We start from the raw sequence: 24,150 nt of genomic DNA, 5'->3' as shown, positions 1-24,150 counted from the left end.
AACAGGTAGTTGTTACCCTCAGCTGGCGTCGGTCTGGAGGCAGAACGGAGATGTATCGGTGGTAGCGAGCGCGGAGCTCCTTCACTCGCGTCCGCTCATACTGCTTAAAAAAATTCCTAACTACATGCACCAAAATTAGTATGTTTAAAATTGTGATCTTCTAACCCCTATAACTTTTTTATTTTTCCACATACAGGGCTATATAAGGCAAATTTTTTGCGCTGTGGTCTGTAGTTTTTATCGGTACCGTTTTTGTTTTGATGGGACTTTTTATCGCTTTTTATTAGTTTTTTATGGCATATGAAGTGACCAAAAATGCACAATTTTGGACTTTGGTACTTTTTTTTACGTGTACGCCATCGACCGTGCGGTTTAGCTAACCTTATATTTTTTAGTTTGGACATTTATGCACGTGGCGATACCACATATGATTATTTTAATTTTGTTATTGCATTATTTTATTTGAAAAAAAATGGAAAAGGGAAGGGATTTACTATTACTGAAATTTTTTTTACACTTTTTTTTTTACCCCCACAGGGGGCTACAACATTCAATCTTCTGATTGCATATACTGATCAATGCTATGCCATAGCATAGCATTGATCAGTGTTATCGGCGCTTTGCTGCTCTAGCCTGCTGCTCTAGCCTGCATGATGAAGAGGCAGGTGAGCTGATCGGGACATAGCGATTTTGTCGCAATAGTCCAGATCAGCTCCACTGAGCTGCCGGGACAGTTTCACTTTCATTTTAGATGCTGCAGTCAACTTTGATTGTGGTGTCTAAAGGGTTAATGCCGGGCATCAGCCCCATTGGTGGTGCCAGCATCCGCCATGGGTCCTGGCTGCCCGTAGCAACTGGGACCCACTGGGTTTAACCCGTTCTCCGCTGGTCCTGGACAGGTTAATGAAATCTATATTTTCCGTTACCAAGGCTAGGAAAATCTCCAATTGTATGTCAGACAGGAGGCTTATATTATGCATGTTTAAAGCTAAACACATTAAAATAATATAATAGCATGCGTTAGATCAAGTTTAAAGGAATACCAAAGATACACAAGATTCAGGTCTAAAATAGAAAGTCTTAAACATAGATTCGGAAGACTGGTTAGTGGCTTTATGGATATCCAACAACGAGCCTCCAGGTTGCAGGAATTAGCCCCTCTAGTTGAATGAGCACCAAACATAGGGATATTAATGCCAGCCAAAAGCATGGTTTGTTTTACTCATCTCACTAATGTAGGTGAGGAAATGGGTGAAAAGGGTTTACAATAGGATATAAGTAACTGAGAAGAACAGTGATGTCTGAGTAGGCAACGAACTACAGGGTGGGCCATTTATATGGATACCCCTTAATAAAATGGGAATGATTGGTGATATTAACTTCCGGTTTGTGGCACATTAGTATATGTGAGGGGGGAAACTTTTCAAGATGGGAGGTGACCATGGCGGCCATTTTGAAGTCGGACATTTTAAATCCAACTTTTGTTTTTTCAATAGGAAGAGGGTCATGTTATTGGGAATTTCACAAGAAAAACAACGATGTGCTTGGTTTTAACGTAACTTTATTCTTTCATGAGTTATTTACAAGTTTCTGACGACTTATAAAATGTGTTCAATGTGCTGCCCATTGTGTTGGATTGTCAATGCAACCCTCTTCTCCCACTCTTCACACACTGAAAGCAACACCGCAGGAGAAATGCTAGCACAGGCTTCCAGTATCCGTAGTTTCAGGTGCTGCACATCTCGTATCTTAACAGCATAGACAATTGCCTTCAGATGACCCCAAAGATAAAAGTCTAAGGGTACAAAGATAGTGGGGCCATTCTTCATCAATGGAAACCTCAAGGCCACTGGATATGTGAAATTGCTACATGATGATGTGTTTTCCTCTTTATGCACTGAAGCTGGCACGTTCCCTGAGTTTTTCCAGCAAGATGGTGCACCACCACATTGTGGGTGTCAGGTCCGAGCATTCCTAGATGAACAGTTTCCTGAAAAGTGGATTGGTTGTCGTGGGCCAGTTGAATGACCCCCAAGGTCTCCCGATCTGACCCCCTTAGACTTTTATCTTTGGGGTCATCTGAAGGCAATTGTCTGTGCTGTGAAGATACTAGATGTGCATCACCTGAAACTACGGATACTTGAAGCCTGTGCTAGCATTTCTCCTGCGGTGTTGCTATCAGTGTGTGAAGAGATGGAGAAGAGGGTTGCATTGACAATCCAACACAATGGGCAGCACATTGAACACATTTTATAAGTGGTCAGAAACTTGTAAATAACTCATGAAAGAATAAAGTTACGTTAAAACCAAGCACATCATTGTTTTTCTTGTGAAATTGCCAATAAGTTTGATGTGTCACATGACCCTCTTCCTATTGAAAAAACAAAAGTTGGATTCAAAATGTCCGACTTCAAAATGGCCGCCATGGCCACCACCCATCTTGAAAAGTCCCCCCCCCACCCTCACATATACTAATGTGCCACAATCAGGAAGTTAATATCACCAACCATTCCCATTTTATTAAGGTGTATCCATAGAAATGGCCCACCCTGTACACATAAGTTATTATTGTGAGGAAAAGCGTGATAAAACACTGTACGTAGGTTTGTTTTAATAGTAAAATAGTAACATAGTTCATAAGGTTGAAAATAGACCATAGTCCATCAAGTTCAACCTATATCCCTAATGTGGCCCTATTGAGTTGATCCAGAGGAAGGCAAAAAACCCTCATACTCAAGGTAAAAATTCCTTCCCGACTCCAAATATGGCATCAGAATAAATCCCTGGATCAACGTTCTGTCCCTATAAATCTAGTATACATAACCAGTGATGTTATTACTCTCCAAAAATGCATCCAGACCCCTTTTGAACTATTTTACAGAGTTTACCATAGTCTCACTGCTCTTACAGTAAAGAACCCTGATCTGTGCTGGTGTAGAAACCTTCTTTTCTCTGGAAGTAGAGGATGCCCCCTTGTTATAGATACAGTCCTGGGTATAAATAGATCATGGGAGAGATCTCTGTACTGTCCCCTGATATATTTATACATAGTTATTAAGTAACCCCTAAGCCACTTCCCAGCCCAAACCTCCAACCTATCCAGATCCATTTGTAACAGTGCACTGTCCTCTATTGTGTTTAACACTTTACAGAGTTTAGTATCATCTGCAAAGATTGCTACTTGACTATTCAACCCCTCTACAAGGTCATTAATAAATATATTAAATAGAATAGGACCTAAGACAGACTCCTGTGGTATCCCACTAGTAATAGTCACCCAATCAGAATAAGTACCATTAATAACCACCCTCTGTTTCCTATCACTGAGCCAGGTACTTACCCACTTACAGGGCCGGCCTTAGGTGACCCCCCCCCCCCCCCCCCCATTACCCCATAAACATACACATAGAGGAAAGAAATCTTTGTAACAATTTTTTTAATAATATTTAATCATTCCCGTTCCCCCTTAATCAGTCCCCTGTCTCCCTTCACCAGTCCCCTACCCCCTTAATCAGTCCCATGTCTCCCTTCACCAGTCCCCTGCCCCCCTAAATAAGATGCAGTATAGTTCCCCCACATTAGGTGCAGTATAGCTCCCCACATTAGGTGCAGTATAGTTTCCCGACATTAGGTGCAGTATAGCTCCCCCACATTAGGTGCAGTATAGTTCTCCCACATTAGGTGCAGTATAGTTCCCCCACATTAGGTGCAGTATAGTTCCCCCACATTAGGTGCAGTATAGTTCCCCACATTAGGTGCAGTATAGTTCCCCCACTTTAGGTGCAGTATAGTTCCCCACATTAGGTGCAGCATAGTTCCCCCACATTAGGTGCAGTATAGCTCTCCACATTAGGTGCAGTATAGCTCCCCCACATTAGGTGCAGTATAGTTCCCCACATTAGGTGCAGTATAGTTTCCCTACATTAGGTGCAGTATAGCTCCCCCACATTAGGTGCAGTATAGTTCTCCCACATTAGGTGCCGTATAGTTCCCCCACATTAGGTGCAGTATAGTTCCCCCACATTAGGTGCAGTATAGTTCCCCACATTAGATGCAGTATAGTTCCCCACATTAGGTGCAGCATAGTTCCCCCACATTAGGTGCAGTATAGCTCTTCACATTAGGTGCAGTATAGCTCCCCCACATTAGGTGCAGTATAGTTCCCCACATTAGGTGCAGTATAGTTCCCCACATTAGGTGCCATATAGTTCTCCCACATTAGGTGCAGTATAGTTCTCCCACATTAGGTGCAGTATAGTTCTCCCACATTAGGTGCAGTATAGTTCCCCCACATTAGGTGCAGTATAGTTCTCCCACATTAGGTGCAGTATAGTTCCCCCACATTAGGTGCAGTATAGTTCCCCCACATTAGGTGCAGTATAGTTCCCCACATTAGGTGCAGTATAGTTCCCCCACATTAGGTGCAGTATAGTTCCCCACATTAGGTGCAGCATAGTTCCCCCACATTAGGTGCAGTATAGCTCTCCACATTAGGTGCAGTATAGCTCCCCCACATTAGGTGCAGTATAGTTCCCCACATTAGGTGCAGTATAGTTTCCCTACATTAGGTGCAGTATAGCTCCCCCACATTAGGTGCAGTATAGTTCTCCCACATTAGGTGTCGTATAGTTCCCCCACATTAGGTGCAGTATAGTTCCCCCACATTAGGTGCAGTATAGTTCCCCACATTAGATGCAGTATAGTTCCCCACATTAGGTGCAGCATAGTTCCCCCACATTAGGTGCAGTATAGCTCTTCACATTAGGTGCAGTATAGCTCCCCCACATTAGGTGCAGTATAGTTCCCCACATTAGGTGCAGTATAGTTCCCCACATTAGGTGCCGTATAGTTCTCCCACATTAGGTGCAGTATAGTTCTCCCACATTAGGTGCAGTATAGTTCCCCCACATTAGGTGCAGTATAGCTCTCCACATTAGGTGCAGTATAGTTCCCCCAAATTAGGTGCAGTATTGCTCCCCCACATTAGGTGCAGTATAGCTCCCCCACATTAGGTGCAGTATAGTTCCCCACATTAGGTGCAGTATAGTTCCCCCACATTAGGTTCTGTATAGTTCCCCCACATTAGGTGCAGTATAGTTTCCCCACATTAGGTACAGTATAGTTCCCCCACATTAGGTGCAGTATAGTTCCCCCACATTAGGTGCAGTATAGTTCCCCCACATTAGGTGCAGTATAGCTCCCCCACATTAGGTGCAGTATAGTTCCCCACATTAGGTGCAGTATAGTTCCCCACATTAGGTGCAGTATAGCTCCCCACATTAGGTGCAGTATAGCTCCCCACATTAGGTGCAGTATGGCCTGACATTAAGTGCAGTATAGCCCCACATTAGGTGCAGTATAGCTCCCCACATTTGGTGCAGTATAGCCCCACATTAGGTGCAGTATAGATCCCCACATTAGGTGCAGTATAGTCCCACATTAGGTGCAGTATAGCCCCACATTAGGTGCAGTATAGCCCCACATTAGGTGCAGTATAGCTCCCCACATTAGGTGCAGTATAGTTCCCCACATTAGGTGCAGTATAGTTCCCCACATTAGGTACAGTATAGCTCCCCACATTAGGTGCAGTATAGCCCCACATTAGGTGCAGTATAGCTCCCCACATTAGGTGCAGTATAGCCCCACATTAGGAAGAAGCAGGTTCCCCAAATTCGGATTCGGTAGCATTGTCCTTCCCCCATCCCCCTCCCGACTCACACACACACACACAGACAGACACCCACACATGCACACACACACACACACACACACACACACAGACAGACAACCACACATACGCGCACACACAGACACCCACACATACACATAGACAAGCTTACCTGACCTGCGCTTCTCTTCTCTCCGGTGGCGGCCTGACGAGTGATGTCACTGACGTCCTGTGCGGGTCTGCGGAGGCATGTCACATGTGCGACGTCCCTCTTCAGACTCGGGCCTCGCCAGCCTACCAGAGACGCGGAGGAGGGCCGGGTAAGTGAAGCCTTCCGGAGTAATGAAGAAAACTGTGCCCTGAAGCGCAGGGACACAGTTGAGGGAGGGTAGTGGGAATGTAATGAGAGGGAGCGGCCTGAAAAGCAGAAAACTGTGTCCCTGTGCGGAGGGTCACATTCCACTGCAGGGCACAGTTTTCTTCATTACACCGGCATTTAGAGCTGCTTGCCCGAAGCAGGGCTAAATCCCGGGCGTCGGGCAATACAAATTATATATACTTGGTGTGAGCTGTGTCGGCCGCCCGGCGCCCCTGTTGCTATGGCGCCCTGTGCGGCCGCACAGCTCGCACACCCCTAAGGCCGGCCCTGCCCACTTACACACATTCTCCCCCAGCCCAATCTTTCTCATTTTATGCACCAACCTTTTATGTGGCACCGTATCAAATGCTTTGGAAAAATCCAGATATACGACATCCAGCGATTCCCCCTGATCCAGTCTGGAGCTCACCTCCTCATAGAAGCTGATCAGGTTAGTTGGACAGGACCGATCCCTCATAAAGCCATGCTGATATGGAGTCATACATTTATTTTTATCAAGATATTCTAAAATATTATCTCTTAGAAAACCCTCAAACAATTTACATACAACCGAGGTTAAACTAACAGGCCTATAATTCCCGGTGTCACCTTCTGACCCCTTTTTAAATATTGGCACCACATTTGCCATGCACCAGTCCTGGGGAACTTTCCCTGTCACTATAGAGTCCCTGAATATTAAAAATAGGGGTCTGTCTATTACATTACTTAATTCCTTTAGAACACGGGGGTGAATGGACCTGGTGGTTTGTCTACTTTGATTTTTGTAGGCGGCACTGTACTTCTTCCTGGGTTAGATAAGTGACCTGTACAGGGGCGTTTACCTTATCTCGCTGTATTTTACCTGGCATTTAATTTTTCTCAGTAAATACAGTGGAGAAGAATTTGTTTAATATATTTGCTCTTTCCTGATCCCGATTTATAATTTCTTCTTTATCGTTTAACGATACGTTTATTTATTTTTTTATACGTTTAACTATAGAAAAATGAACACCCTGAGGAGAAAATTTGTCTGAGAGGTATCCAGAACTCTAACATCTGATACTCTCTTAAATGAAATCAAGCAGAAAAGCATTCTATTTATAATTTATACAATAGAAATGTAATTGATAAGGAGCCTCCTCCTTTGTCTCCCCAGGAATTAAAAAGTTCAAGGACCCTAGAAATTCCGCTTCCCTAGAGGGTCAAAACGGATTTTTTGAAATTGATCAGAAATCCGAGATCTGTAAGTAAGGACAGATTCCATTACATATTTGAGCTAGAGACTGGGCCATGTTAAGAATGTCGTCTAGATAAAGTATAAGGCGAACACCCCGGCTTTGTAATACCGCTACTACTGGTTTCAAGAATTTTGTGAAACACCAGGGAGCTAAGGCTAGACTGAATGGAAGGCATGTGAATTTCCATATTTGATTCTTTCATGAAAATTGAAGATACGCCTGACATGATGGGTGAATAGGGACAGTGAAATAGGCATCCTTTAGACCAATTTTGACTATCCAGTTTATTTAAATCAAAAGATCTCATAACAGATGAGTTCCCTCCATTTTGAAATGTTGATACTTGACAGAGTTGTAGAGAAATCTTATATTTATTACAGATTTGTGATCTCCATCTTTCTTTTTTTTTACTAGAAATAGATTGTTTAGAAAACCAGAAAATTTAGAAGAAACCGGGATAATAGCTTTCTTGGAACTATAAGAGTTTGTTCTATAGGAGTTCTATAAGGCTATGATTACACTGAGGTTTTTCATGCCCATTTTGCTGCACAGCGTTTTTTCTGTGAAAAAATGTCGCAGCCAGATGTTAGCTGTAAGTCAGTAGTGAACTGCAAAATGCCAGATCTGCTTGGCGTTTTTCAGTTTGGCTTTTTTTAATCCTTTGGACGTTTTTCAGCTCTTTTTGGCTCCTTGGCAGTTTTTCAAAAACGACCTCTTGTTGTATTTTTCGGAAAAATCTTGGTGTTTTTCTCCCATAGAAGTCTATGGGAGTAAAAAAACACCAAGAAAAACGCCATGTGGGTTTAAACTTTGGCTGGCGGGTTTTATTCTTTTTTGGACTTTAGACTTTATCCAAAAAATTGATGGAGATACCTTTTCTAATAAAATTTCGTAGGGTACCATTAAAAAAAAAAGACGTGGCCAAATGGGTCAACTGAGAATCCATTTTCATAAGAATGGAATGCCGTCGTGCACAATGCAGTATTGGCATTACCAAAAAGTCATATAGCTCTTTGGATCCAGCCGTGACGGATGAAAACATCTACTGGTTTGTCTAAAGCAATATCTTCTTCAGTAAGGTCCATAATCTTAGCTAAAGGACGTAATGAATCACGGAATTTGTACTGGCAGGACTTAAAGGAGCGGTAAACTCCTTTCTTAGGGTTCTTCTTTCTTCAAAATCAAGAGTCACAGTAGAAACGTCAGGTAAAGTTCACCCAAACTACGGTGTTTTTTTTGTTTTTTTTTGCTACTAGAATCAAATAAAATGATTGCTATTGAAAAAGAGGTAGATGAGTACCTCGAAACACGTCTAGCCTTTATCACCTGTACCCCAGTATTGGCAAACCCGACGATCTTTACCATAATTTACCGGAGCATGCTTCCGGGGTTGTACACATCCCGCCTGCCAGCGGACGTCTCCCTAGCAAAAACCTTTTTCCGGCAACCAGGCTCCAGGACATTGCTGGTAAGAGGCATAGTGTGCCAATCCCCAAATCCACTCAAAACTTTCCCTGTGCCACCGGGGTAGAGTGGTCCACATTTGAGGGGCCTCCAGCGCTGCAGAGTGCTGCCTTATGCACCCACAGGATTACAATTTAGAGACTATCTATATCCCACTCACCAATCTCTATCCCTGTGCCGCCAGGGTAGAGTGGGATACACACAAGGAAACCCCAGCGCCGCAGAGCGCATTGATTTTAACCCCTTACCAACACGCTGCCGAATGCAGTATCCTGACCAGATACGAGCTATACAGAGACATTGCTACTCAGACTATTTGTAATCAACCATAAAAGGCACGATCTCTGTGCATACATCTATTATGGGGGAGATTTATCAAAACCCGTGCAGAGGAAAAGTTGCTGAGTTGCCCATAGCAACCAATCAGATCGCTTCTTTCATTTTTCAGAGGCCTTTTCAAAAGTGAAAGAAGCAATCTGATTGGTTGCTATGGGCAACTGGGCAAATTTTACTCTGACAGGTTTTGATAAATCTCCCCCTATATGTCTATTAGTGTTGCTCGCGAATATTCGCAATTCGAATTTTATTCGCGAATATCGCATATTCGCGAATTCGCGAATATTCGTGAATATAGCGCTATATATTCGTAATTACGAATATTCGTTTTTTTTTTTTTTTTTTTTCACAGTACACATCACAGTGATCATCCCTCTCTGCTTCCAGCTTATGTGGTGTAAGAAGGCTCTAATACTACTGTGTGAGACTGGTGTGCGAAGTTTCGCATCTGCGAATATTTGCATATACTAATTTACGCATATGCGAATTTCCGCTTATGTTAATTTGTTGAATATGCAAATTTTCGTATATGTTAATTTTCGCACACGTGAATATTCGCATATGCGAAAATAAAACGATAATATGCGAATATTCGCGAATATGACGAATATTCGTCCATATATTCGCGAATTCGAATATGGCCTATGCCGCCCAACACTAATGTCTATTTTATTTTATTTCATTGTATTAATATTTTATACATTCACTACCTTGCTTATCGTGGTGAGTTCGATGTAAGGGCCCTACAAAGGACACAACAAGCACTATCATTGAAATAGATGATTATTCCTCATCTACCTCAGGGAGATCATCATATTTCAAATCTGGATCCAATTCCAAACAGGCTGAAAACTCTGAAGAAGGCTCTGAAGAACCCAGGGAGAACATAGGAATCTTCTTCTTCCAAAGGATAGGGGATAAGATATATTATTGCCGGGGCCCCGCCGCTGGGGACCCCCATGATCTCGGTGCAGCCCCTAGCATTCTGTTGCCGGGCGCTGTCTCAGAGACGGGGACGTGACATCATGGCCATGCCCCCTAGTGACGTCACGCCACGCACCCTCCGTTAAAGGGGTATTCCAGGCCAAAACTTTTTTTATATATCAACTGGCTCCGGAAAGTTAAACTGATTTGTAAATTACTTCGATTAAAAAATCTTAATCCTTGCAATAGTTATTAGCTTCTGAAGTTGAGTTGTTTTTTTCTGTCTAACTGCTTTCTGATGACTCACGTCCCGGGAGCTGTGCAGTTCCTATGGGGATATTTTCCCATCATGCACAGCTCCCGGGACGTGACATCATCATTGAGCAGTTAGACAGAAAACTTCAAAAGCGAATAACTATTGAAAGGATTAAGATTTTTTAATAGAAGTAATTTACAAATCTGTTTAACTTTCCGGAGCCAGTTGATATATAAGAAAAAAGTTTTTGCCTGGAATACCCCTTTAATGTCTATGGGAGGGGGGGGTGAAAGACTGTAACCATCAAGAGTTGTTGTGCCATTGTTGTGTAAAAAAAAAAAAAAAAAGTAAAACTTTCTTTTTAAACCTAATCGTCTATGATAATTTCTACACCTCAGAAAAAAGTAAGTCTAACATGTCGATTTTATTGGGACCAGCTGACTGTCTAATGTTGATGGGTGCTTCCCAAGTGATTGAGCTGGATGAATTATTGTTGTTCTTGGAGAGTTAGGCCCAATCTCCCCCCAATCCCTCCTACATTAACCCCTTAATGACCAAGGACGTAAATGTACGTCCTGGTGCATCGGTACTTTGCGCACCAGGACGTACATTTATGTCCTGTACATGACCGCGAGCATCAGATTGATGCTTGGGTTATGCACGGCAGGTCCCGGCTGCTGATAACACTGATATCAGCCAGGGACCAGCCGGTAATGGCCGACATCCGCGATCGCATGGATGTCCACCATTAACCCCTCAGATGCCGTGATCAATACAGATCACTGCATCTGCGGCAGTGTGCCTACAGTTTTAGCTGATCTGATCAGATAACATGGCGGACAGAGGTCTCCTCACCTGCCTCCACCGCCTTCTGCTCTGATCTGCCTTCCAGCAGACCAGAGCAGAAGATCACCGATAATACTTATCAGTGCTATACTATGCATAGCACTTAACAGTATTAGCAATCAAGTGATTGCTATAAATAGTCCCCTATGGGGACATAAAAAGTATGAAAAAAGAAGTTAAAAAAAAAAGTTTAAAAAAAACTGAAAAATTCCCTCCCCCAATTAAAATGTAAATTGTCCCTTTTTCCCATTTTACCCCCAAAAAGTGTAAAATAAATTAATTAATTAATAAATATATCGGGTATCGCCACGTGCGTAAATGTCCGAACTATTAAAATATAAAGATCCTGTGCGGTGAACGACGTGAACATAAAAAAAAAAAAGTCCAAAGTTGCTGCTTTTTTGTCACATTTTATTCCCCAAAAAAATAATAAAAAAATATAAAGTTTTACAAAAATGTGGTATTGTCAGGATCCGGACTGGCAGGAGCTAGCAGGAGCTGGAGGTGGATCAGCTGTGCCAGAGAGGAGATGACGTGGGCCGTACCAGGGGAACGGAGTCTAAGGAGTTACTGGTTTTCACCAGAGCCCGGCGCTAAGCGGGATGGTCTTGCTGCGGCATGTAACCCCCAGGTCGTTCCACCCAGGAGCGACTCAACCTCTCTGGCTGCTGAGATGAGGCAAGGTACAAAACAATCAGGCAGAGGCGATGTCAGACGTAGCAAAAGGTCAGTGCAGGCGGCAACGGTTCTCAGGCGGTAGTCAATAGCAACAGGTTCAGCAACAGGCAGGGAATACACATAAACGCTTTCTCTAGGGCACTAAGGCAACAAAGATCCGGCAGGAAGCTTTGGGAGGAGATGGTACTTATAGGCAGTGTACAGGTGCAGGCCTAATTAAGTCAAAGCAGAACCTTTAACCCTAGATTAACCAGTTTGGACCAGGCACCAATCACTGGTGCACTGGCCCTTTAAATTTAAGAGTCCCGGCACGCGCATGCCGAGACCGGGTGACTGGAGCGCTGCCTGGGAGCACACGCTGTGAGCGCACCGAGGTAAGCAGGGTGCCCAGAGCGCTCAGCGTAACAGGTATCTATAATAAGTAAAGATCACAGTGCAAAATGAGCCCTCATACCGCCGCGTATACGGAAAAATTAAAAAGTTATAGGTCTTCAAATTAGAGGGATTTTAAGCGCACGAATTTGGTTAAAAAGTTTGCTATTATTTTTAAGCGGTACAATAATAGAAAAGTATGTAATCATGGGTATCATTTTAATCGTATTGACCCACAGAATAAAGGACACATCATTTTTACCGTAAATTGTACGGTGTGAAAATGAAACCTTCTAAAATTAGCAAAATTGCGGTTTTCTTTTCAATTTCCCCACACAAATAGTATTTTTTTTGGTTGCGCCATACATTTTATGGTAAAATGATGTCATACAAGTCTGTGGATGAAAATATAAAAGAGTTAAGATTTTAACAAGGTGAGGAGGAAAAAACGAAAATGCAAAAATAAAATTGGCCTGGTCCTTAAAGAGGAGTTTATTGGGCTTGGTACTCCGCCCCTAGATATCTTATCCCCTAGCCAAAGGATAGAGGATAGGGGATAAGATGTCCGACGGCCTGATGGGGTGACACCAGGTATGTCCCCGGACCTCAGTTGTGCTGTCTCCGTACTAGCAGCACCCCCCCCCCCCACCCCCCGGTCACCTGCACAGTGAACCGGCCTGCGCCCCCACGTCTTCTGTTGCGCCGGCCCGACGTGCCTCCGCAGGGCCGCGCAGGAGGACGTGATGTCACTCACAGAGCGCCCGGATAGAAGGAGCGCTGCGCTGGATGGGTGAGTGAGTGTGTGTCTGTCTCACTCTATCTCTGTTTGTGTGTCTCTGTCTGTGTCTGTGTGTGTGTGTGTGTATGACTCTATGTATGTGACTGAGTGTGACTCTGTCTGTGTGTGACTGTGTGTGTGTGACTTTCTGTCTGTGTGTGTGTCTCTCTGTCTGTGAGTGTGTGTGTGTGTGTTTGTGTGTGTGTCTGTCGCTATCTCTGTCTGTTTGTGGCTCTCTGTTTGTGTGTGACTCTGTCTGTGTGTGACTCTGTGTGTGTGTGACTGCGTGTGACTCTGTCTGTGTGTGTGTCTTTCTGTCTGTGATTGTGTGTCTCTCTGACTGAATGTGTGTGTGTGTGTCTCTCTCTCTCTATCTATCTGTGTGTGTGTCTGTCACGATGCCGGCTGGCAGGTAGTGGATCCTCTGTGCCAGAGAGGGATTGGCGAGGACCGCGCTAGTGGACCGGTTCTAAGTCACTACTGGTTTTCACCAGAGCCCGCCGCAAAGCGGGATGGTCTTGCTGCGGCGGTAGTGACCAGGTCGTATCCACTAGCAACGGCTCACCTCTCTGACTGCTGATGATAGGCGAGGTACAAGGGAGTAGACAGAAGCAAGGTCGGACGTAGCAGAAGGTCGGGGGCAGGCGGCAAGGTTCGTAGTCAGGGTGGATAGCAGAAGTTCTGGTACACAGGCTTTAGACACACAAAACGCTTTCACTAGGCACAAGGGCAACAAGATCCGGCAAGGGAGTGCATGGGAGGAGGTTAGATATAGTCAGGGACCAGGTGGAAGCCAATTAAGCTAATTGGGCCAGGCACCAATCATTGGTGCACTGGCCCTTTAAGTCTCAGGGAGCTGGCGCGCGCGCGCCCTAGAGAGCGGAGCCGCGCGCGCCAGCACATGACAGCAGGGGACGGGAACGGGTAAGTGACCTGGGATGCGATTCGCGAGCGGGCGCGTCCCGCTGTGCGAATCGCATCCCCAACGGCCATGACAGTGCAGCGCTCCCGGTCAGCGGGACTGACCGGGGAGCTGCAGGGAGAAAGACGCCGTGAGCGCTCCGGGGAGGAGCGGGGACCCGGAGCGCTAGGCGTAACAGTACCCCCCCCCCCCTTAGGTCTCCCCTTTTTTTGGTCCGGTGACTGCCTCCCCTGGGATGAGGACACCGGGAAGGAATGGATGGTTTCCTCAATGGCAGGCAGTACAGCAGGAGTAGGAATGGGGAGGGAGGGCAGAGGGTGAAGCTTGGCACGGGGCAGGGAGACACAAGGACGGGAGCCATGAGGGGACACAGAGGCTTGCCTGAAGGGACTGGGAGGGGGGGAGAGGCATTTTCTGTGGCAGGCAGAGTCCCTAACGACCTTAGGGGGACCGGATACAGGAGGAACCACAGGGTCACGGCAGGGAGTACTGGGAACTGGTTTAAGGCAGTCCTTGGAACAAGAGGGACCCCAACTCTTGATCTCCCCAGTGGACCAGTCCAGGGTTGGGGAATGGTGTAGAAGCCAGGGTAGTCCAAGGAGAATTTCGGAAGTGCAATTGGGAAGGACCAAAAATTCAATTTTCTCGTGATGAGGTCCGATGCACATTAGGAGGGGCTCCGTGCGGTAACGCACGGTGCAATCCAACCTGGCTCCGTTGACCGCGGAAATGTGGAGTGGCTTGACAAGACGGGTCACCGGAATGCGGAATTTATTCACCAAGGACTCCCGAATAAAATTCCCAGAAGCACCAGAGTCCAGGCAGGCCACGGCTGAGAGGGAAGAGCTGGCTGAAGTAGAAATCCGTACAGGCACCGTGAGACGTGGAGAAGCCGACTTAGCATCAAGAGATGCCACACCCACGAGAGCTGGGTGCGAGCGTGCGTTTCCCAGACGTGGAGGACGGATAGGGCAATCCACCAAAAAATGTTCGGTACTGGCACAGTACAGACAAAGATTCTCTTCCTTACGGCGATTCCTCTCTTCCAGGGTCAGGCGAGACCGATCCACTTGCATGGCTTCCTCGGCGGGAGGCCTAGGCGCAGATTGCAGTGGAGACTGTGGGAGAGGTGTCCAGAGATCTAAGTCTTTTTCCTGGCGGAGCTCTTGATGTCTCTCAGAAAAACGCATGTCAATGCGAGTGGCTAGATGAATGAGTTCATGCAGGTTAGCAGGAGTTTCTCGTGCGGCCAGAACATCTTTAATGTTGCTGGATAGGCCTTTTTTAAAGGTCGCGCAGAGGGCCTCATTATTCCAGGATAGTTCAGAAGCAAGAGTACGGAATTGTATGGCGTACTCGCCAACGGAAGAATTACCCTGGACCAGGTTCAGCAGGGCAGTTTCAGCAGAAGAGGCTCGGGCAGGTTCCTCAAAGACACTTCGAATTTCCGAGAAGAAGGAGTGTACAGAGGCAGTGACGGGGTCATTGCGGTCCCAGAGCGGTGTGGCCCATGACAGGGCTTTTCCAGACAGAAGGCTGACTACGAAAGCCACCTTAGACCTTTCAGTAGGAAACTGGTCCGACATCATCTCCATGTGCAGGGAACATTGCGAAAGGAAGCCACGGCAAAACTTAGAGTCCCCATTAAATTTGTCCGGCAAGGACAGGCGGAGGCTAGAAGTGGCCACTCGCTGCGGAAGGGGTGCAGGAGCTGGCGGAGGAGATGATTGCTGCTGAAGTTGCGACTGAAGTTGGTGCACAATGGTGGACATTTCCGACAGCTGGTGGGTTAGATGGGCGATCTGTCGGGATTGCTGGGCGACCACCGTGGTGATATCAGAGATATAAGGCAGAGGGACCTCAGCGGGATCCATGGCCGGATCTACTGTCACGATGCCGGCTGGCAGGTAGTGGATCCTCTGTGCCAGAGAGGGATTGGCGAGGACCGCGCTAGTGGACCGGTTCTAAGTCACTACTGGTTTTCACCAGAGCCCGCCGCAAAGCGGGATGGTCTTGCTGCGGCGGTAGTGACCAGGTCGTATCCACTAGCAACGGCTCACCTCTCTGACTGCTGATGATAGGCGAGGTACAAGGGAGTAGACAGAAGCAAGGTCGAACGTAGCAGAAGGTCGGGGGCAGGCGGCAAGGTTCGTAGTCAGGGTGGATAGCAGAAGTTCTGGTACACAGGCTTTAGACACACAAAACGCTTTCACTAGGCACAAGGGCAACAAGATCCGGCAAGGGAGTGCATGGGAGGAGGTTAGATATAGTCAGGGACCAGGTGGAAGCCAATTAAGCTAATTGGGCCAGGCACCAATCATTGGTGCACTGGCCCTTTAAGTCTCAGGGAGCTGGCGCGCGCGCGCCCTAGAGAGCGGAGCCGCGCGCGCCAGCACATGACAGCAGGGGACGGGAACGGGTAAGTGACCTGGGATGCGATTCGCGAGCGGGCGCGTCCCGCTGTGCGAATCGCATCCCCAACGGCCATGACAGTGCAGCGCTCCCGGTCAGCGGGACTGACCGGGGAGCTGCAGGGAGAAAGACGCCGTGAGCGCTCCGGGGAGGAGCGGGGACCCGGAGCGCTAGGCGTAACAGTGTCTCTGTGTTGTGTGTGTATGTGGTTTTTTTTTTGTGTGGGGAGAGGGGGTGGTTTGTTTGAACCAGCGATCTAATGTGGGGAGACTTTGACCTATTGTGGGGAACATGCAAGGGAACCTGCGGCCTAATGGGGGGAAACTACTACCTAATGTGGGGAATCTATGCTACCTAATGGGGGAAAACTGATACTTAATGTGGGGAAACTGCTACCTAATGTTGGAAAACTGCTACCTAATGTGCGAAAGCTGCTACATAATGTGGGAAAACTGCTACCTAATGTGGGTAATCTGTGCTACCTAATGTGAGGAAACTGCTACCTAATATGTGGAATCTGTGCTACCTAATTTGGGGAATCTGTGCTACCTAATGTGGGGAAATTACTACCTAATGTGGGGTAACTGGTACCAAATGTGGGGAATCTATGCTACCTAATGTGGGGAAACTGCTACCTACCTAATGTGGGGGAACTGCTACCTACCTTAAGTGGGGGAACTACTGCCTACCTAATGCTCCCCCCAGGCAGTAGCACCCTCATCATCCACCAGCAAACCCCCCCAGCAGCAGCACCTCCATCAGCAGATCCTGATGGTGGATGATGGGGGTGCTCCTGCCAGGAGGATGATCCTGCCAATGGATGATGGGGGTGATACTGCCAGGGGGGATGGCCAGTAGAACCCTCATCATCCTCCAGCAACACCCCCCCCCCCAGTACTAGCACCCCCATTATCCACTAGCAACACCACCAGATTTATATTCAGAGGGTACAGTATGTGGCAGATTTATATTCAGAGGGTACAGTATGTGGCAGATTTATATTCAGAGGGTACAGTATGTGGTAGTATTATATTCAGAGGGTACAGTATGTGGCAGATTTATATTCAGAATGTACAGTGTGTGGTAGCATTATATTCAGAGGGTACAGTGTGTTGCGGTATTATATTCAGAGGGTGCAGTATGTGGCAGATTTATATTCAGAGGGTACAGTATGTGTTGGTATTATATTCAGAATGTACAGTGTGTGGTAGTAGTATTATATTCAGTGGGTATGGTGTATGGAAGGTTTATAATCAAAGAGTATAGTGTATAGTAGTATTATATTTAGAGGATACAGTGTCTGGCAGGTTTATAATAATACTTGTTTTAATATAGAGGATGAGAATGCGCTGACATAGTGAGGAGTCATCTGGGCGTCACATTCTGCAGACAGGAGTTTTAGCTGGACCCGGTGGTATGTACTATCTGAATTAGATAAGGGAAGACTATAGAGAAGACGTCACCTGCAGTCACTGATATCATTGTGTATTCTCCACACTATAGAGAAGACGTCACCTGTAGTCACTGATATCATTGTGTATTCTCCTCACTATAGAGAAGACGTCACCTGTAGTCACTGATATCATTGTGTATTCTCCTCACTATAGAGAAGACGTCACCTGTAGTCACTGTCCTATCAGAGCTGTAGTCACTTGTAAGTTCTACAGTTATGGTGAGTGAAACTACAACTCCCAGCATAACCTTACCACTGCATAAAGGGGTACTCTACTGGAAAACATTTTTTTTTAATCAACTGGTGCTACAAAGTTAAACAGATTTATAAATTACTTCTACTTAAAAATCTTAATCCTTCCAGTACTTATTAGCTGCTGTATAAGTGATTCACAGGAAGTTCTTTTCTTTTTTAATTTATTTTCTGTCTGACCACAGTGCTCTGTGCTGACACCTCTGTCCATGTCAAGAACTGTCCATAGTAGGAGCAAATCCCCATTGCAAACCTATCCTGCTCTGGACAGTTCCTAACATGGACAGACAGAGCACTGTGGACAGTCTGGAAAGAACTACACAACTTCCTGTGGAGAATACAACAGCTTATAAGTACTGTAAGGATTAAGATTTTAAATAGAAGTAATTTAAAAATCTGTTTAAAGGGTACCTCTCATCAAATAAACTTTTGATATATTTTAGATTAATGAATGTTGAATAACTTTCCAATAGCATGCAAATGAAAAATATGCTTCTTTCTATTGTATTTTTCCCGACCAGTTCTGTCAGCAAGCATTTCTGACTCATGCTCTAGTCCTAAACACTCAGAGCTGACAGCCTGCTTTGTTCACAGCCAAACAGGCTGTGAACAAAGCAGGCTGGCAGCTCTGAGTGTTCTCCTTTGTGAACAAAGCAGACTGGCAGCTCGTAGTGTTTAGGACTCCAGCATGAGTCTGAAATGCATGCTGCCAGGACTGGTGGGGAGACCCCTAGTGGTCATTTCTTCAAAGTGGAAAATTAAATAGAGAGAAGCATATTTTTTAATAACATGCAATTGTGAAGTTATTCTGCATACATTAATCTATAATATATCAAAAGTTTTTTTGATGAGAGGTACCCTTTAACTTTCTGGCACCAGTTGATATAAAAGTAAATGTTTTCCAGTGGAGTATTTCTTCTTTAAACTTCTTTAACACTTTCCCATTCTGTGGCAACTGGTATATTATACTGGAATTTCTCACAATGCCTGTCACAACAGGCGCAACAGGCTAAAAACTTACTGAGGGGGGGAAGGTATGGGGGTGACACCATTTTCTACCACACCGGGTGACACCAACCCTAGCAACGCCACTGGTCCCGCCGCTGGAGACCTCCATGATCTCTCCTGCAGCACCCCCATTTCTCAGGTGCACAGAGCGAGGAACTGACGGGCTGATCTCGTGACGTAATGGCTCCGCCCCCTTGTGACATCATGCTACTCAGTCCCCTGGATCGCCCATCATCATACTCACTCTGTGCAGCTGAGAAAAAGGGGGTGTTGCAGGAGACATCGCGTAGGTCCCCAGCGGCGGTATCCCCGCGATCAGGCATCTGAGTACCCCTTTAAGAACACATGAACAATCAGCATGTGAATGGGGTAATCAGGGAAAGAGAGAACTCAAAACCCATAATTTGCATTTTCTTATGATAGCAAAAGTTGTGGGCATTAATGACAGAAATTCTAATTCTTGTATACATTTTTCCTCTATAGGGAAATTCTAAAGTTGCGATACTTCCTAAATTTAAAAACCAGCGTTTCTATTTTTGGCACACGATCTTGCCACTAGAGATGAGCGAACTTAAAGTAAATCCGATTCGTCACGAACTTCTCGGCTCGGCAGTTGATGACTTTTCCTCCATAAATTAGTTCAGCTTTCCGGTGCTCCGGTGGGCTGGAAAAGGTGGATACAGTCCTAGGAGACTCTTTCCTAGGACTGTATCCACCTTTTCCAGCCCACCGGAGCACCGGAAAGCTGAACTAATTTATGCAGGAAAAGTCAGCAACCGCCGAGCCGAGAAGTTCGTGACGAATCGAATTTACTGTAAGTTCGCTCATCTCTACTTGCCACCATACATCATAATGCCCTGTGTAGTATCATCCAAGCCTCAGTCTTCAAACTTGGAAAGGGTTACAGTATCCGCTCACATCCCAGCTCTTTCATGTCTGGTTCTTGAAACCCCCCTCCCCCCTCTCTTTGTCTCCCTCTTTACTGTTTACGCAAATCTGTCTTGTTCACACATTTATTTATTTTATTTATACATTTTATGAATTTTCCCGCTGTTTTTGGTTTGGTCTTTTTTCCCCCCTTTTTTCTTTTTTTGTGTATCATTTTTTCCCATGTATTTCTCTGTTTGCTCACTTTCTGTTTGCTTTAAGTATAGAAATTCCTACAGAAAAGAACCGGTTAACATTTACTGGGTTGAAATCTGTGAACATTTGGTCATTGATCTCTGCTTTTCGCATGTTTTTTCAATGTGTCATCTCCATTGACTGGTGTTGTACTTTGAGACTGATGTTTTTTTTATACTTATGGGATTCTTTTGAAGACAGTGGCCTGCAGTAAAGTAAACTGTTGTGAAGAACAGCCCACCTTAGGGCAGAAAGGGATCTCCAAATATAGTGCCATACTTTTTATGCGTTACACACCTGAGGTGGAAGTTTTGAAAAGCCTGTCGGTGGGTATCTGTGCCATGTCTACATTTAAAAGGTTCATTTATTTTTTATTCTTTTTTTTTTTTAGATGCCTTACTGGTTGGATTGGGGAACAATACCAATTTAAAGATCCATGTGTGCCAACTCCTTGTGTCAATGGTGGCGTCTGCCAGAGTTCTATTAAAGGAGGAACTGTACAATATGAATGTAGCTGCCCCAAGGGTTTCAAAGGTGAGCAGTTGTAACACCACAGGTTCTCTCCTTGGGTTGGGAGTATGTTAATTCGTCCATCTTAATAATTTTGCTCTTCTCAGGACAAGATTGCTCTCTCATCGATGCCTGTGCCTCCAACCCATGTAAAAACGGGGCTAGTTGTACCAACTGGAATGGGCGATACAACTGTACATGCCCCCCAGGATACCAAGGACGAAGTTGCAGAGTGGATATTGATGAATGCCGAACTCCAGGCCTTTGTCAAAATGGAGGCCAATGTATTAACACTGCTGGTTCGTTTCGCTGCCGCTGCCCTAGCAGCTTCACCGGCCAGTTATGTGAAGTCCCTTACGTTCCATGTTCACCTTCACAATGCCAAAATGGAGGCACCTGCCGACCAACTGGGGACCTCACATACCAGTGTGTTTGCCTACCAGGTAAGGAGATGATTCTGAACCTGCCATCCTAGTAATGGAGTCATTGAACTTGACCTGTGTTACAACTCATTATTAATGTTCTTTGTCCTACAGGTTTTGAAGGTTCAAACTGTGAGATAAATGTTGACGACTGCCCTGACCACAGATGTATGAATGGTGGCACGTGTGTGGATGGCGTGAACACCTATAACTGCCAGTGTCCTCCGGAATGGACAGGTAAGGACCAATATGTCTGATCTTCTCACATCATCCTTAGACAACAGCTGGTTTAAATAACATTTTAGCCAAAAATTTGAAAGTTGAGATCCTAAATTCTAGTGGAACTGAATACCTATATTAATGGCAAGAATTCCCTCAATATTTTTGCTGAGCTACTAGGAGTGTCAGTCTTTACTAAAGCATTAGAATTGTATTCTTGATCAAGGAGGAGTGGGACCAACAAAGCTTTAGCTTTCCTTGTTAGGAATCTATACTGGAATCCATTTGAAGAGAAGACTCTGATGTTCTACTTTTAAAAGCGGATCTTTTAGATCTCCAATTATACTTTTTCATAGAAAGGAGGAAAGACATACTGGGATATTTCATTTTCTGTTACTTAAATCACATAGGCTGTTAAAATGCTGCCAGGAGTTATCGATAGAGCCTGTGAGTCCTGTTAACTCCGCCCAGTCATTAAATGAGTGCTAATGACCCTGCCAAACATAGAAATTAAAGGGTACTCCCTTGGAAAACATTTTTTTTTTTTTAATCAACTGGTGCCAGGAAGTTAAACAGATTTGCAAATTACTTCTATTTAAAAATCTTAATCCTTCCAGTACTTTTTAGGGTCTGTATACTAGAGAGGAAATTGTTTTCTTTTTGGAACACAGAGCTCTCTGCTTACATCATGACCACAGTGCTCTCTGCTGACCTCTGCTGTCCGTTTTAGGAACTGTCCAGAGCAGCATATGTTTGCTATGGGGATTTTCTCCTTCTCTGGACAGTTCTGTCAGCAGAGAGCACTGTGCTCGTGATGTCAGCAGCTAATAAGTATTGGAAGGATTAAGATTTTTTAATAGAAGTAATTTACAAATCTGTTTAACTTTCTGGCACCAGTTGATTTAAAATAAAAGTTTTCCACAGGAGTACCCCTTTAACTGCTTTTCCTGGTTGAGTTGTGGGAGAAGCAGGACTCACAGGCTTTCTCTATATGTAGGTGGGAGGAGCAGGACTCACAGGCTTTCTCTAAGTGTAGGTGAGGGAAGCAGGACTCACAGGCTTTCTCTATGTGTAGGTGAGGGAAGCAGGACTCACAGGCTTTCTCTATATGTAGGTGAGGGAAGCAGGACTCACAGGCTTTCTCTATGTGTAGGTGAGGGAAGCAGGACTCACAGGCTTTCTCTATATGTAGGTGAGGGAAGCAGGACTCACAGGCTTTCTCTATCTGTAGGTGAGGGAAGCAGGACTCACAGGCTTTCTCTATATGTAGGTGAGGGAAGCAGGACTCACAGGCTTTCTCTATGTGTAGGTGAGGGAAGCAGGACTCACAGGCTTTCTCTAGGTGTAGGTGAGGGAAGCAGGACTCACAGGCTTTCTCTATATGTAGGTGAGGGAAGCAGGACTCACAGGCTTTCTCTATGTGTAGGTGAGGGAAGCAGGACTCACAGGCTTTGTCTGTTTAGATAGGAGAAGCAGGACTCACAGGCTTTTCTCAGGATGATGGGGGGTAGAAGAATGGAGGATTTTTTAAGGAGTTTCGACATCATTTAAACAGCTTCTTACTTGCAAAAACAAAGTTAGCCTGTTTCCACTCTTTTTTTTTTTGTAATTTTCTTTTTCAGAAACGCAAAAAAACAACCTGCCAAATTCTGCCACATGGCGTCTCCCCAATTCAGTAGCCGTAAAGCGACATGCATTGCTGTAATGGGACCCTGTAAACTACAACTCCCAGCATGCCCAGACAGCCCTTGGCGTCTGGGCATGCTGGGAGTTGCAGTTTTGCAACATCTGGAGGTCCACAGTTTGGAGACCACTGTGCCCTTCCAGATGTTGCAAAACTACACATCCTCAGCATGCCCTTACTGTCCAGGCATGCTGGGAGTTGTAGTTCTGTAACATCTGGCCCTTCAGATGCTGCAGAACTACAACTCCCAGCATGCCTGGACAGTTTTGGCATACTGGGAGTTGTAGTTTTGCAACATCTTGAAGGGGACAGATTGGTAACCACTGTATTAGTGGTTTGCAAACTATAGTCCTCCAGATGTTGCAAAACTACAACTCCAAGCATGCTGGGAGTTGTAGTTCGGCAACATCTGGCTCTAAAGATGCTGCCGAACTACTACTCCCAGCATGCCTGAGAATGTTTGGGAGTTGTGGTTTTACAACATCTGGAGGCACACTGGTTGGGAAACATTGTCTGTTTCCTAACTCAGTGTTTCCCAACCCGTGCTCCTCCAGCTGTTGCAAAACTATAACTACCAGCATGCACTGATGGACTGTGCATGCTGGGAGTTGTGGTTTTGCAACAGCTGGAGGTCCCCCCCCCCCCCACCTGTGAATGTACAGGGTACATTCACATGGGCAGGGGGCTTACAGTGAATATCAGGCTGCAAGTTTGCGATGCAGCAAATTTTGCGCGGCAGCTCAAACTCGCAGCGGGAAACTCGCCCGTGTGACTGTACCCTAAAAACACTACACTACACTACACTGACACAAAATAAAATAAAAAGTAAAAAACACTACATATACACATACCCCTAAACACACCCCCTCCCCTCCCCAATAAAAATGAAAGCGTCTGGTACGCCACTGTTTCCAAAATGGAGCCTCCAGCTGTTGCAAAACAACAACTCCCAGTATTGCCGGACAGCCGTTGACTGTCCAGGCATGCTGGGAGTTTTGCAACAGCTGGAGGCACCCTGTTTGGGAATCACTGGCGTAGAATACCCCTATGTCCACCCCTATGCAAATCCCTAATTCAGGCCTCAAATGCGCATGGCGCTCTCACTTTGGAGCCCTGTCGTATTTCAAGGTAACAGTTTAGGGTCACATATGGGGTATCGCCGTACTCGGGAGAAATTGCCTAACAAATTTTGGGTGGCTTTTTCTCTTTTCACCCCTTATGAAAAGGT

General features: G+C 45.4%; 1 protein-coding gene across 1 annotated transcript in view; it reads left to right on the top strand.

The window, feature by feature from the left end:
* The window catches only part of LOC130367890 (neurogenic locus notch homolog protein 3-like), an 83,217-nt gene that overhangs the window by 38,974 nt on the left and 20,093 nt on the right, over positions 1 to 24,150 (top strand). The window contains 3 exon segments of the mRNA XM_056570864.1: positions 20,479 to 20,621; positions 20,705 to 21,040; positions 21,134 to 21,256. Coding sequence (XP_056426839.1) covers positions 20,479 to 20,621; positions 20,705 to 21,040; positions 21,134 to 21,256 — 602 coding nt within the window.

The sequence above is a fragment of the Hyla sarda genome, chromosome 4, assembly GCF_029499605.1.
Source record: "Hyla sarda isolate aHylSar1 chromosome 4, aHylSar1.hap1, whole genome shotgun sequence".
In the NCBI taxonomy this organism is placed as follows: Eukaryota; Metazoa; Chordata; class Amphibia; order Anura; family Hylidae; genus Hyla; species Hyla sarda.
The sequence above is the reverse complement of the archived record's forward strand: the minus strand, read 5'-3'. Positions and strand labels throughout refer to the sequence as shown.